The sequence below is a fragment of the Aethalodelphis obliquidens genome, unplaced genomic scaffold (assembly GCF_003676395.1).
Source record: "Aethalodelphis obliquidens isolate GAN/ISIS:26980383/991018 unplaced genomic scaffold, ASM367639v1 scaffold34, whole genome shotgun sequence".
Classification (NCBI taxonomy): domain Eukaryota; kingdom Metazoa; phylum Chordata; class Mammalia; order Artiodactyla; family Delphinidae; genus Aethalodelphis; species Aethalodelphis obliquidens.
This window is the reverse complement of record NW_020837978.1, coordinates 3,792,014-3,808,228: the sequence shown is the minus strand read 5'-3', so window position 1 is coordinate 3,808,228 and position 16,215 is coordinate 3,792,014. Positions and strand designations below refer to the sequence as shown.

Below are 16,215 nucleotides of genomic sequence, written 5' to 3'. Positions count from 1 at the left end.
TACCAAACCTTTGGTTAATCCCCGACCCTACGGGCAACTGATGCAGTCCAAGCTATTACTCACAAAGTATACATAAGTCTGACAGCATCTGTCTTTGAAGGCTAAATATTTTGAATACCAACTCCAGGAAAGCATTGTGAAATGCTGACTTAATCTCTCTGAAATGATCAGCTAACGCTGAAGAGAGGGACTGGGAAAGAGCTGGCTGACCATGATCTGCCAGGAGGAAACACATGGACATGGCAATAGGGAGGTCCAGGAGAGGATGTCACGACCCAACGAAGCAGATCCTGCCCTCCTATGACCCAGCCGGGCAGGGGCAGCCCTGGCGTTCACCATCTGCCTGTTCCTGCCTCTTCTTGAAGGCCTGAGGGCCCTAAATCGGACTCTGGCTCCGTGGCCAAAGGGCCAGACCAGGAGCTTCTGTAATCTGATGGCACCGCTCACTCCACCAGTGATGTCAAAGATGCTATCAGAGAACCCAGGGTGCCACTGATCCTGTATTTACATACGAGCATCTATGTCAGCCAAACCTGGAGGCCGGCAAGGACTGCCCAGCCTTGCTGAAGGTTAATGCCACGTGTGCATCACACGGGGAACTTCTGACCCGCTCTGGAACGCAAGTCAGAGTCAGAGCAGAGGAGGTGCGATCTACCCTGTTCCAACTCTTGTCTAAACATCGCTGACGGAAGGAGGTCCAGCTGGGCTGCTCTCGCCATCAAGGGGGCTTTGTTCACTGCTGCAACCCCAGTGCCCAAAGGGCCCCGACACAGAGTCGACACTTGCATTTATGGGACGAGTAAATGAACGCGTGGGAGGAGGCTGGAGACGTGCTTCGTTTATAAGTACAACATGGCAACTCCCTAAGACTTAACTCACCCTGATCCTCGAAATGAGATCTTTACCCTTCTGAGCTCCCCCGGGGGGGGGCTGTTTATTCCTCTCAGATGCTATTCTTTTCAGATGTGTGTTGCTATCACTTCATTCGTATGAGTTTCCTCCCTAAAATAAATGGTAAGAGGCTAAGGGTTGAGCCTACCTTATCCATCATCGTATCCACCACAGCCAACCCAGAGCCCTCCACGTAGTAGGTGCTCAATAAATACCAGTAGATTTGAATCAGTGAAGCATGTTTTCTCTAATTCTTTAGGAGAGATAGGATTTGCATCTAAAGGTCACTTGGATTACTGAGTAGGAGATCATAGCAAATCAACATATTCCTTTTTTCAAACTCCTAATTACCACATATAGAAAGAACTACTTAAAGTAAGAAGTGACCCTCCACTAAGAGGATCCAGGTTTACCAATACCCAAGTTTTTGTCAGAAGTGGGAAGCATTTTAAATATAAACATATAAACCTCGATGTTAATATAGATATATGTGGATATACACAGATGTATGACTAGATTTACTAATTAGCAGGCGTTCCTCATCATTGAGGTAAAAAGAGATAAAAATACAGCGCACACTGCACTGAACAAATGGCATATGGCCTGCTTTATAAATACCCCCATTTTGTCTCTCTCTCCTTCACACACACAAACCCAAAACTCTGCCTTTTAAGATGCTGGCCTCTTGCCCTAGTTTGAGGGGCCCAAACAGAAACTGTTAGGACCTGTGACACCATCGTTTCCTTACAGACTGTCTGGGGGAAGCTCGTCTGTCACCACCAGTCAGGAAAAGCCCTGGACACATGTTGCTCATACACAGTGAGATGCTCGTAACGCCCTTCCCATCAAGGCCGGAGGCCTCTCGAACAGAACTGGCTGCACCCTGGGTCCGGGCATCTCTGTGCCTTAGTGCAGGCGCCCATGAGGCCCACAGATGCTAACACGCGCTGAGCACAGGTCTCTGTCCACAGAAGCCCTCACTTTTCTTTGCTGGATGCCAGTGACAGACAGTGAAAGGACTGAAGGGTAGCTGGGCAATTCTGAGAGGAAAATGGTCCGTCAACAGAGCCATGCGCTGACTTCTGTATATGAGGAAAAGGTGGGGCCTTGAAACAAAAAGGAGGGAGGAAAACGAACATTTACTGAGTTCCTAGGAAGATGAAAGTGCTTTATTTTATAACCATCCTGCACAGTCTTCCTTTCTGAAATTTAGTTTTTATTTTTATCTGCACATATTTGAAGAACCAAACAATTGTAAAGGCTTGTTCTGAGGGACAGCAGCCCCCAGCCCACTCCTCCGGTCGGCGTCCCAGAGGGGGCCTGTCTCAACCCTCCCATTGATTCCTTTAGCATTTATCTCTATATCTGTGAAGAAGAAGCTTTCATCGCCACCGGCCCAGGAGCGGTGGGCTGACCGGTCAGTGCGCACACTGCTGCGTGGAGCAGACTGTGGTCACTTTTCTTTTCCTGTCAGCTTTGTTTTCCCTCCTTTAATAACTGCGTTGACTTTCCATCTGCACTGTTTCTGCCACCGTGTGCTTCCCATGCTCTGCTCCCGCGGGGAGGGACCGCACAGCCGGGTTATAGTGCACCCCGCCTGGGCGCAAATCTCGGCCCTGCCACTAACGAGCTCTGTAACTTGGCAAATTATTTGAGCATCGAGTGCCTCAATTCCCTCATCTGCACAAGGAAGATAATCATGACCATCAGTCTAACAGGGATGCTACCAGGATCAACTGTTACTACATGTACGCTTAGAGCTGTGTCTGACACACAGTGGGTTCTCGGTACATGTAAACGGGGATGACTGTTACTAGGTACCCAGCACATCCTGGACCCTTCTGATCTGCTCCCAGCCTGTCGGACCACCCTCGGGAAGGCCGCTTCCAGCAGGGGCTTTGGGATGGCCGTTCTCCTCACGCTGGGGATGCCCGTGGCCTTCCTCCGGTGCACCTTCTCCTGCTTCCTGGGTCCTGCCTTGTCTTACCTCTCATTTCGGGTGGGCCTGCCCTCTAGATTCGGAAAGTATTGCTCTTCTACCCTCAGGTTTGATGGACAGTATGGCCGAGCTCTGGATTCCAGGCTGAAAATCATTTTCGTTCACGCTTTTGAAGGCACTGCTCTTCTGGCCCCCAGGGCTGCTGCCAGGACCTGTGAAGCCCTGATAGCTCCTGGCTCACGCTCTCCCTTGCTCGGCTTCCAGGCTGTTCTCTGGGCCTCCGTCACTGTGTCAGGCCCCCAGGCGCTCCGCCCCGCCCCCCGCTCCCTCCCCCCATCAGGCCCCCCTCCTCACTCCATCCCCCCACTCCCACCCCCGTCACTCCATCGCCATCACTTCCTGGCTCTCATTTGCTCACTGCACTGGGTGCTCAGGGAGTCCTGTCGATGTGGAGACCCACAGCCTTGGGTTCTGAGAGACTTTCCTTCATTATCTGTTTGAGGAGCTCCTCCCCTCTCTTTGCTCTCTTCTTCTTTGGTTGTTGGACTTCCTGCATCATGCTCTAGTTTTCTTATGTTTTCTCTAAAATTTTCTTTTTCTTTCTTGAAGAACTCAGCTTTAGTTTTCAGCCCTTCTGCTGACTTCTACATTTCTGTGATCACTTTTCTGCTTTTCAAGCACTCCTTTTTGCTCTCTGAATATTCCACTGTATAGAGAATCTTTTCTGCTTTCCTTACTAAATGCACGCTCATCCCTTACTTCTCTGAGGATGTTAAGGGCAAGCTCTTTTTTTCATGTCTCCTTCTCCCTCCACAGTCTATGCTTCCTGCCATCTGCATTTCCTGTTTGGTTTCAGTCCTACTTTGGAAATGCCTGGTTATTTCTCGGACGTGTGCTCGCATTTCAGAGTGAGCCTCTGGCGTCCTGGGCGCTCACGCCGTGGAGAGCTGGGGCTCACTAGAGGGTAATCTGCGTGCTCCGTTTCTTGGGGAACCCCTGATGCCCGTATATTAAGCCCTTTTCCCACAGGTTGGTGAGATCCCCCAGTGCCCAGTGTCCAGGGAGGCGAGACAGGGAAGGAGTCAGGGGTCTCAACATCCAGCTAGTAAACGTTCACTTCATCCCCCAAACTGGGGGTTCTCTGCTTTGTCCTCTCCAGGGAATAAATCTTCAGATTTCTACCAAGATGAAGGCCTGTCAGTAACTGGAAAACCTGGGGTTCTGCCTCTCAGCACACTTTCAGCTGACGGCTCTGTTTTAGCTCCACCTTTACCCCCGGCCCCCAAGGGGAAACTGTACTTCTGATCCCTGCACCTTTGGGGCTCACTCTAGTTTAAGTGGGGTTCCATCCTGACTCTCCCCACTGCCCACATGGATTTCGGCACTTCTGGGTCTGCTTCAAGTAGCTACCACTTCACCATCTGCTTTTCAGCTTCCAAAATTACGTTGCTGACGTAGCCTCCCATCACCTGGTCCTTGATTAATTTACACCTCAAAAAAAAAGCAAACCCAAAACCCCTTTACTGTTACTGTTATAGCATCTTGAGAGGTAACTGAGGTTAAGGCTTGTGTTCCATCTGCCATCTTTAATCAAAAGTCTATTAACCGTACGCCCTGGGTAAGGTAACGGAAGTACCAGGAGAGGGTAATTTGTTGAAGTTCACGAAACCAGTGAAAAAGAAATCAGAACCTGATCTCAGGTCTGCCTGATCTGAAGCCCAGCCCTTTCCAGGACAGCTCACGGCCTCTCCCTAAGAGCACGGGGCCTCATCCATCTGGAGCTTACTGCTGGAGATCTGCCCCCTGAAATCGGCACCAGCCTAAAAACTACCGGCCCCGGGAGATTCCGGCGACTCCCGGCGTCTGCTGTTGCCACTCCCCGTTCCACACCGTGTCCTGAACGCCCTCCACGGTCACTCCCTGAATCCTACCCACAGCCCAGGCTCTGCCCTCTGCCCTTAGTTTGAAAGGGTGGCTGACAGGGAAGGGAATGGCTCCCAACAGTGGGGCCCTGGCCTAGGCATAAGGATGCCAACTGTCACCTCCTCTGGTGCTCAAAAGATTTCTGAGAAATCAAACAAATTCCTTCTCAGAAAATGTCTGGGGTCTTTTTTACCAAAAAGGCAAGAGAGGGACACTTTTAGGTCTCACGCACCAACAGCCATTGCTTTATCTCCTGATCAACCCTAGACCCTGTTTGACAAGCTTGCCCTATGGGTCCCGAGCAGATCAATCACTTCTCTATAGCAAGTGGGTAAGAGCACAGGCTCTAGAATCACACAGGCTGGGGTTCAAATCTCTGTCACTTACTACCTGTGCGGACTTTGGGCAAGTTACATAGTTCTCCAAGCCTTGCTTTCTCATCTATAAAATGGTAATAGTCACAGCATACACTTTATTGAGTTGCCATCGGTTTAAATGAGATACTGTGTGTTACACATTAATTATAATACCCAGCAGTGCACAGTTAATAAACACTAGCTCGTATTTTATTTTTCCTGCTATTATCACATTCAAGAAATATTTATGCACAAGAAAAAACTGTAACTATGCATGATGACGGATGTGAACTACTCTTGCTGTGGTGATCATTTTGTAATACATACCAACACTGACTCATTATTCTGTTACACCTGAGACTAATATAATGTTATATGTCAATTATACCTTAATAAAAAAGAAATGTTTATGTCACAAATTCACTGAAGATTTATTAAAACATCAACTATGTTTAGAGAGTTATGTTATATTTTGTGGAGGAAACGGGAATGAGCAAAAATCATGTCTATCTTTAAACGGTTTCTGGCCAGGTGCCAGGTGGGGTGAAGAGCACGGGTGTCCTGTACAGTGTTAACCAGGAATGAGGCGGGAGGCCAGCGCGCGCAGCTCCCGGCCCCGCAGTGAGCCTCGGGGGCCCTGGAAGCTGGCCTCTGGGTTCCTAAGGCTGTTCCCAACCACTCAAATTTCCCAAACAATGTATACCGGGGACAGAAACTTTGGTTATGTAAAAGTGTGAAATGATGCAAGCTACTTGAAGGATACCGGAGATAAACGATCTATTTATATTTTTATGCTGAAGACATAAATAGAAAAAAACACAGCACCCAAAGAAATGTTCCTTAAAATAGATGTACAGCAAGGATGAGAGATATATGCAGAGAACAAACAGATGCTAACTATATACCTTTTCACATCAGCCAGAACTCTGCAAGACTCATTAATTCAAGGAGGTTTACCAAGCACCATCGTAACGACAGAAATTAACCCTCTGACAAACTGGGACATGGTGTGCTTCGGTGATTTTTTAAAACATTTTGTGATAAGACTGTTGAGACGGAATAATGAGGCGCTCCTGAATCCCAGCCCTGACTATTAACCCACAGACATCACGAATCTACAGGATGACGTCATTTTATGCAGCATTCATTGCTCGGCAATGAGGGACCAGGTGCCCACTAAGTGCCTGGGCCCCCTGGGGACACAGCAGGGCAGTTCCAAGTTCTCATCCCTAAACTAGCATCTTAGCGTTAGCTTAGACACTGAACATGCTAATAAAGAATATTTTTACATAACTAAAAAAATGCCATAAAGAAAAATTTTAAATGGTAGCAGACTTGAATGATATGCCTCAAATAGAGTTGGGTAAAGAAAACCCCAAAATCTAACCTAAAGGATTTGAATTATTTGAAGGGTAGAGGGACAGAAAAAAAAAAAAGACAGAGAGAGAGAGAGAGAGAGAGAGAGAGAGAGAGAGAGAGAGAGGAGGCAAAGATTAAGAAAGAAAGCATCAGAAAGGAGGGTAAGGAGTTTTGGCGCTCATCAAGTAGGAACCGCTCATCAAGTAGGAACCGAGGAAGGACACGTACTCCCCCCACTCCTTCACCCTGTGAACGGCCCGTCCTCCAGGAGGGGAGGGAGAGGCCCTGGGGCAGCACCCACCCAGGAGGAGGAGGCTCCCCCCAGAGAGCTGTGATTTGAACCCAGGCTTTCTGGCTCCTGATTTCAAGCTCTTAACCATCAGGTTACAAGCCAATCGCAGGAGCGGCAGAAAGGGGGAGATCCCAGCAGTTTGTTTGGGTCACGCGCTTGTTTGGGACGTGCGGTGGGATCGCACTTGGTGATCCCATGGAGGTCAGCACGTGCTTGTGTTCTACCCACGTTTAATTCTCATCGTCTCAGCACCTGCCCCTCCGCAGGGACGCATCAGGCTTTACCCTGAACCTGTTCTTATTCAATTGGATTCATGTGCGGCGCCTCACATATTAAAGGGACAGGCTTCTCTAACTTTCCAAATGAAGAAGGCAGTGATTTGGATGAGTTTGACAGAATAAGTTATATATTTTCCATGGTGATACAGACATCAGAGGCCATCAATCAAACACCGAAACTTCCCCGATAATTCTAATCAACACTCACGCAGGTCCAGCTGGTAAACGGATGCACGCTCTGTCTTTCCTACCTTGTAATGTTAATTCCATTTGACTTTGAGGACATAGCTGATTATGTTAAATTTCAGTTTTAATTTCCAGTATTCCTTCTCATCTTCCTGGCTTACTTCGAACCAAGGCAGTCAACCAATATATCCTGAAGATCTGCTCTGTGCCAAACACTCTGCTCAGGGTACAAAGATGAATAAGAAGACGTTGGTCCCGACCAGGAAGGAGGAAAGAGGAGGCGGAAGAAGGTGGGCAGTCAAGCTCCCTGCTTGGAATGGGATGAGGGCAAAGACCCTCCCTGGTAAAAGATAGCTTACCGCAGAGAACAGCTGTACCCTTCCTACCTGTGGGTGAGGAGCGCAGCAAACCAGACCAAACCTAAAGTACATCGGGGTCCGTGTTTCCATTGTGCTGTGCCTGCATCTCAAACGCTGGCAGCAAGCAATGCAGACGTGGGGGTTTCCTCTCTCCTCCCAAGGTACCTCTGCTGAAGACAGTTACGAGGAACTAGTTTTCGTAAACAGATTCATAATCCAAACCCTACTGGGCATTCTTCTTACAAGGCTTCCTCTTTTCTAAAGCAGAGGTGCCTGGCAAGGCTGGAGTGGACGGGGACACAGAATGATCCCACCCCTCACTTCACAGCCAGGAAGTGAGCTCTCAGGTGTTAAGGGGCTTGTCCAAGGCCACACGGCTGGTGAGTGGCAGAGCCACCGCAGCCCAGACGTGTCCTTCCCTAACCTAATTCTCGTCGTAACACTGTAGCCTCGATACGAAGGGCAGCAGGAGACACGTTCTGAGGACAGCGAGTGGCCGTGGGAATAAGAATGCCATTAAGAGTCAGAATTACGGGCACCAAGTAACCCCAAGAAAACCTTCCCATTCCCATCCTGTGTCTCCCCACCTCTACTCTACACGAAAACTCACCCTCATCTCAACCCACCAAACCATGAGGTTTTCATTTAAAACAACAGCTGGACCTGAAAACAGGATGGCCTCCTTGCAACACCCTAATTCCAATTAACTAGTAAGTAAAAAACATGTAGAAATGCCTCACTCTTTGAATGAAGTGTGAGACCATCAATCGCCACATGGCACTAAACAATGAGAGTGCGGAAAATGTTCTTTGTTGCAACACGCGGTTTATTTATCCTAGAGCCTACGGAAACATATGAGGCCGGGCAGTTAATTTTAATATTTCACACGTGCCGATTTTTTGAAACACCAGCTTGATTCAAAGCAGCCCCCTGTGCCAGACACACATTTGCCAAGACAAAGGCCCTGTCTGACCGGACCCAATCCCCCTGGTTCTCAGGCCCCCTTCAACTTGAAAGCCTCCACCCACACCAGCTTCATTTCTGCTGCAGTTTCACACCCATGGAGGAGACATCAGAGGACGATGAAGCAGGAATATCACCGCGTGGCCCTGAACAAAAGGCACGTCTGCTGTTGGGCTGGGACTCTGGTCCTGCGGGGATGAATCTGCAAAGCTCGGCCAGGCTGTGGGGACCATGTAGGGACCAAGGGAGGAGCCGGCCACACTCCCTCCTCCCGCCCTGGGGTCTGTTCATCTCTTTACGCTCTCCTCCAAGGTAATATTCAAACCGACCCCAAGGCTCAGTTTTCTTTGCTTGTGACTCTAATTAAATAAATCTAAACTATCAGCAGATGCACTGGCCCAGAGCCTTGGCCAAATTCCTCCTTGGATGCTAAAAGCCCATTCTGGCTGTTTTAACTCTGCCTGCAAGCAGGTAAGGGCAGCCTGGGCAGAACCCAGTTTTACACCAGAGGCAGAATGACTGTCATTCAGTTTCAGTGGTTGCTAATATTTATTAATGGGTGAAAGGTCTGCAGGATAATCTGAGAAGAAGTTAAGCACCTTTGAAGTGGGGAGGACATCTTATCCAAGTCAGTCGGTTTTACTGCAAAGACGTTCAGTGAAGCGCTGTTCTGTGCCTAAGTATCGCTGCTTCAGAATCCTAAGATCTGAGTCAACTAAGGGTTTACTGAGTCTATTTTCATTAAGATGACCTGAGTTTGTAGCCATTCCCATTTGTAAACATATTCAGAGAACGATCACTAAAATAAACCTGTCATTCATTTTAGCTTCTTTCAGTCCTTTTTCAGAGGGTAAAAATTTTAAAAACTATATTATTACCTACTGGGAGTAGGAATGCAGGTCATCACGTGAGCTAGCCATTGACGCTGAGTTAAAACGGGAAGATCAAACCCTGGCGCGTCCAGGCTTTTCTCTGGGGAGAGCATCGCCGGGCGAGAACGCTTCCAAGGGAACCACGTGGCTGAGCAAGCAAGATCACACGGGTGGACCTGCTGACAGCCTTCTAGCTATTGGAGACAAGGGCTAAAAGGAACCAATATACACGACTGGCCCCTCGCAACGGAAGGAAGGGGCTGTGCTGTGACCGTGGGCAGAGGGCTCCTGTCTCGCTGACAAATGGGGACAACCTTCCCTGCCCACCATTGCCTCGCAGGCGACTGTCGCCATAAAGAAGGCTTCTGCTTCTCCGGGTGCACGTGTTTTCATCATACTTTCCTCGTATGTTCTTAAGAGTCCGGGCACTTGTTCTCAGCCCGCAAGCACTTGGGGCCACAGACCTCCTGTCTCCTTGACAGAAACCGCGTGGTCCTCGCCTTCTCAATCACCCCACCGCCACCTACTCGTCCCTCGCCTCTTCTCGCGTTTTCCTTTCACAGGTAGAATTGTTCCAAGGCTTTTACTCCCTTTCCCAGGCCCCTGTGTCGCTTCTTGGACTAATAAAGACCAGGTTCAACTACTGCGTGGGCTGGAGACTGTGTACCGAGCTGGCCCCCGACCTCCTGGATACCGGGCGAGAAGGTGGTCTAGCGGCCCAAATGCCTCCCTGCTGCCAGAACGAACGCTTTCACGAGAGCCAGCTGGTTGCCTCACCTTTGTGTAGCAGGGCATCCTGCGGCCATCACAGATGCTGCCCCAAAGAGCGGGGACATGTTTGCCAGGGGATGAACGGATGTTGACATCCCCACCTGGAGCAGCCTCCATGCTTATGAAATAGCCCACAGCCTGTGCATATCAGCACCTAGGTTAGACTTTTCCTTCTTATCCTCCTTTTCTGCCCCTTGGATCTCACATCTTGTTTCTAATCACAGCTCAGAGTGAAACACATGTAAGCGCTGTGGTAGCACTCATTGATTAGAAATCATTTTCAGAGGGAATGCTGAACAAGGGGTTTTGATCAAAGCTGGATTATTATTTTGGTTCTTTGTCTCACCCACGTACATTTGCTCCCTCCTCCTGGAAGAAAATTTTTGTGTGCGTGAAGGTAGATCATAAGGGAGTTAAGAGTTTTTCTTAGAGTGGGGCTATTTATTTCCTTAATTAGCCTGAAATAAACATTTCTTTAAAAAGCCACTTTTTTTTTTTTTTTTTACTGAAGCTCATGTTCTGAGCTCATAATGGCATTTTCTTCGATCCCATCTCTCTGGGATGAAGCCATGCTCAGGTCAAGATGCTCTGTGTTGCAGGGCCAGACCCCACCAGAGCCAGGGTGGATGTGCCCATCAAGGCTGCCGGGTGAGTATCACGAGGACACAGACAGACTTCTGAAGACGTGAACTGGGCTGCGGAGGGTTTGATGCGTCCGGTGAGTTTACCACGGGCCCCATCCTTCTGTGCTGCCCTCCAGCACGCTGGACTCGATGACAAGCACCCGCACAGCACAATGTACCCCAAAGCCGGCTTCCTTTACGCTGTTTACAGCTGTGCAAATTACCCTCTCATCTCGTCCTGGAGAGCAGGCATCCAAGGTCAGACAGAAGCTGGAGAGAGTTGCACAGGAGGAAGTTCTAGTTTCTTTTTTTTGACATTTGAAGAAACCCTCTTCCATTCTTCTTCCAGAGGTGCTAGGTTAGATTCCACACACAGGGGCAAACACAGGATATATTACATCAACCCTCAGTTACTGCTTTAGATGGGGAAAGAATGATCTCAGATATTCCAAAAGGTTTTTAAAGTGAAAATATTATTTTCAGAATAAAAGTTTTATCTTGGAGTAAACCATCAGTAGTCCTTACTCCGAATAATCAGAAAGCTTAAACAATGGACAAGTGACTGAAAGAGAAAGTCGTATCAGGGATTTACATGATTCAGGAGCACACTACACATGGATTGTCCTGGCTCAATTAGAGTTCAAGCTTAAGCCTGTACTGTGCTACATTTATAGTTTTCTATGCAGGTGTCTAAAATATGTATTATATATATGCATTTTATCCACACATATGCATTTACACACATACGTATGCATGTATCGATAGTATTAGCATAAGACTTTGGCTAAGGGACTTTTATTCATTTAATGGATATTTACTAAATGTCCAATCATTATGGTAAGCACTGAGGACGACAGACCAAGAAGACAAGATTCCAGCCCTCGAGGGTCTAGTCTAGTGAGAGAGATGAAAACGCGAAGTGCAACACAGTGTTAGTGACAGACACGTAGGTACAATGCACACCAAAGATAAACAGCTCTCCTCAGAGGACAGGGGTATCATGAAAGGTTCCCTAAAGAAAGTCATCCTTGAGTTGCATCGTGGAGGTGTTTGCCTGGCAGCCTGTGTATTTGAACTCTGGTACCTGGTAACCCAGGCTTGGTGTGTGTGGTGACCCACAGATAGCCACGGTGGATAGGGAAGCATCTTCTGTATTAGTTCCCTGGGTATCATCAGTCCTGCGTTTCATTCCCTGACCTTGGCATCAAGGGAACAGAGCCTGGGAGTGTGCTGTCCTTAGACTGTTGACGTGCAAAATCCAATGGACAGCTCAGTTACAGAGACCCCTGTGGGACAGAGCTGCTGGTGTGCCCCCTGCTCGTGACTCTGTGATGACACACCACCGTGGGGATGAAGAGCGCCAGGGAGAAGAATGGGGTTTTGAAAATAAGGACAATCTTCTGAAAGGGCTGTTTGCCCTCCTCACCGCGCCCCTTCCAACAGGAAGAGGAGGTGGCCTGTCCCCAGCTGCTCTGGTCGTGAAGCCTCTGCTGTTAGAAGCCTCTGCATGAAACCTCTGTTGTTAGTTACTATGTGAGCAAGCCAGGCCTCGGGTCTATTACAATGACCTGGAAAAATAAGATTCAGGTGTTTCATCCGATGCGGGGGGAGGGGTGGGAGACGGCCAATGCCCAGATTTGATTTGGCGGTTCTGCATGATCTGAAGCAAAGTGGGAGCTGATGTGTCTTCTTTAAGTCTTGCCATGACCACTTAACAGCTGTGTGACCTCAGGCCAGCGACTTAGACTCTCTGAGCCTCAGTCCTCCCACTGTACCAGCATATAATACAGTAGCTCATACAGAACAGGTACTCCATAGTCCCTGCGTCTGTGTGCGCGCGTGCGCACACACACACACACACACCCTAATTAAATTGCCCACATAGGATTATAGGAAAAAGAGACTTGAAAGACACATACTCATGAAAAAGTTCAACATTACCTTGGAGATACAACCTTTAAAAACTTAGTCCAGGAGTGAAGCAGATAGCAGCAAAATGGAGCATGATTTTAAAAAAAAGGATTATTCAAAACCCTCCAGAATATTTGAGGGTTGATTGTTGATTAGAGACACCTTACCTTAGGGAAGTATGTGACCCTTGGGCACTCTGCTCAGAACAAGGAGAAGAAGGCAGGTGAGCCTTCGAAGACGCCCAGACCTGAAGCAGCAAATGCGCAGCTGCAGACACCAGTGTAGGGGCGCCAACCACGTCGGTAATGGTGAGTGACAGGCTGGTTCTCGAGGACCCTGCCTGTCAGTCAGTGCAGTCTGCAAGTACACAGACACCTTCTCGAGGCCCTGCACCTCAGGGGCCTCACTGGCACTGTTCTCACTGAACCATTTGCAGATAAAGAACCAGATGTCTAGTAAGGAAGACAGGAAGGTAGGTCTGATTCCCCAATTTACAAGACAACGTGGCCTTTCCCAGGCACCTCAGAGTTCCCTACAGGGCATTTATGCAAACGGTCTGATAAACTCTGAACCAGTTCACTCTACCTAAGCAAGAAGAATCAATCTACTTTTCATTCCTGAAAATCCCCAAAGATATTCTGAACACACCTGATGGGATTCCCAGATGAGTGCAAATCTTCAGGAGTTAAGTGCAAAGTACGAACATCGTTAACATTTCATATGCAAATTCCAAATAATGACTGAGAACAATATGGCTTCCGGTTACATTACGTGATAACTCCCATGACAGGACACGACATACAGAGCACCACGCACTGGGAATATGTCCGCAGCCACAAAGAAGGCTGCAGGACACGTGTTAAAATTAAAAATTCAATCACTCTGCTTTAAACAGTATTTGGATGTACTTTTACGAACTTCATTTCATTTTAGACTTTACAATGCTGCTTTTAAGGTAGGGTTATGACACCAAGTTTCTAGGTGAGGAACCAGTGGCTCGTCCAGATGAGAGAGAAGCTGGGTGAGAACACTGACAGCCCATCGACTGATGGCACAGGGACGCTAGAGAAATGTCTTGAGGAAGTAGGACTTTATCCTGCAGTGCACGGGCTCGGCAGGCCGCGCCCCGTGCCCTCGGGGCTCCTGAATAAGTCTCATGCTCAGGCCACAATGCTTTTTGTAAATTAGTGTAACAATGCTATTTTAAAAGACATCTAATGGTTGATGTGCTTTGGAAATTATTTTACCATGAGATAGATTTTAAAACACCAATAGATGATGGCAAAAGAGCGTCATCTCCTAAAAATGACTGATCTCCCCTGTTTCATGGACACTGATGGCAACTATTTGGTAATCGCTTATATCATCAAATCAGCTGCTCACTGAACTCCAGGTCAGAATACGGCTGTCTTGTGCAGGGTCCCTGTGGAATTTAAGACTCTACGGGGCAGACTTCTGTCCAGAATCAAAACCCTGAGAAACACAGATGCAGGGCCTGTCCAGAATGGAAGTCTCATGAGATAGCGCCCTGCAAACAGATGTGCTGGCTGCAGAGTCCAATTCTGTTGTTTCGTCCCATCTCCTCTACCGATAATATCAAACCAATAATATCAAACCGCCTAAAGCATTTATTGTGCTCAGAAAAGAAAAAGTACATTGCAACCTTTTCTTAAGGTGTTAAAACAATTCCTTCTCAGATCTTAAACCCCATCACACTTTTTTCTTTCAAAATATCCTCTACCTTCTTTTCTCCTCTTCCTATCCAAAGCAATTAGACCTCAAGAAAGCGATTTTGTTGTTTATTATCATCAAGCAGCTGTACGCCTCTTTTGAGTATGAGCTTAACTACGGTAAACATAACACGCAAACCTTCTAGCTGGAAGCTTTGCTGCTCTGCGTGTGTAGTTAGTGCTTACATTCAATTACAATTAGTTTCTCCCAGAAGAAACTCACCACTAGGATCTCATCACCACCGCCAACAGTAGTTAATTCTGTATATGTAGGTGCCAGGCCCTGCAAAATAACCTTTAAGGTAGGTTCTAACCTTAATTCCATTGTAAAGACAAAGAAACTCAGAGAGAGAAAGGAACTTGCTCAAAGTCCCACAGCCACCAGGTGACAAAGCCAGGACCTGAAGCTGGGGCAGCCTCCAGGGCCAGCGCACTGCTCCGTGAAGGCCCGCCAGCCCCGAGTGACCATGCAGTCCATTCCTCCCAGGACTTATAAGAAATAAGACAGAATATGACAAAACCACATCGTGTAGCCATTGCAGATCAACTGAGCTCCAGAAACCACGACCCAATCTCCGGGGAGCAAGTGACACTTGTGAAGACAGGCCCCCCTTACATCTGCTGTGGACTGATTGGATCTATTTTTCCATAGAACACTCCCATGTGATCCTTAATAGATAAAACTCCCTTATCTTTATTGGGGGATAGGGTGAGAAACTGATTTTAAAAACATAATGCAAAGGCCCAACTGATAAACAAATATAACGGTTTAAAATTATTGATACTGTTTCACTCAAACTTTAATGTTCAAGTTTGGTGATGATAAAGAACTAAAACCTCCTTCTAACTAAAATTATTAGCCACTCAAGGCAGCATACCAACAGATCATAATAGCTATTTTTCACAGTTGCTTAAAAGTGTGTCAGCACAACTGAATGTAATTTTAATTAAACAAATTTGCAATTATGAGTACAACTGCCTTGCCATTTTTACATTACAGCATGAGCTAAAAGAAAAAAACAATCCCCCTTGTATTGCAAGCAGGAAACCTAAGTAAAAGTATTATTTAAAATAGTTAAACAGGGACTTCCCTGGCGGTCCAGTGGTTAGGACTTTGCCTTCCAATGCAGGGGGTGCGAGTTCGATCCCTGATCGGGGAGCTAAGATCCCATATGCCTCGTGGCAAAAAAACCAAAACATAAGACAGAAGCAATATTATAACAAATTCAATAAAGACTTTAAAAATGGTCCACATCAAACAAACAAAAAAAAGAATAATCTGATATTATTTAAAAATATATAAAATAAAATAAAATAGCTAAACAGTGTGATTACAATATATAGATGTGTAAATCGGGTCATATGTTACAGAGTCCAATTTCAACCTGCACCTGGTCCAGCCACTGGCCAGGTAAAGCTGCCTGCAGGGTGATGTCCAGGCAGGGAGGGGGGTCCACACCAGGTGTGGAGCATGAAGGAGGGGGCACCACTGTCCGGGGGCCCCGCTGAAATCTCTAAGACACGTTCGTTTCCTGAGAAACACTTGCTCTGCTTTGAAGGTTGGAGAGACCTTGAATTTTGGTTTCCTACTAACTATTAGGACTTTTCCATCTTGAATATCTCTATTGATCTCCTTTACTTAAACAATGCCAAGAATAGCTTCTTATCAGACCAGGCTTCTCAGGAGTTTGATCTGCTTAATATTGCCAGATATATTCCTGCATCAGACACGAGATAACATTGTTTGGGATTCATATTTAAA

General features: G+C 47.3%; 1 protein-coding gene across 6 annotated transcripts in view; it reads right to left on the bottom strand.

The window, feature by feature from the left end:
- The window catches only part of FARS2 (phenylalanyl-tRNA synthetase 2, mitochondrial), a 383,657-nt gene that overhangs the window by 106,658 nt on the left and 260,784 nt on the right, over positions 1-16,215 (bottom strand). The window contains exon 8 of one of the 6 annotated variants that reach the window (XM_027128277.1): positions 3,209-11,082. The exons of the other annotated variants lie outside the window; for them this stretch is intronic. Coding sequence (XP_026984078.1) covers positions 10,914-11,082 — 169 coding nt within the window. The 3' untranslated portion in view covers positions 3,209-10,913. Of the gene's footprint in view, positions 1-3,208; positions 11,083-16,215 lie in introns of those variants that run through there. 6 annotated transcript variants of the gene reach the window in all.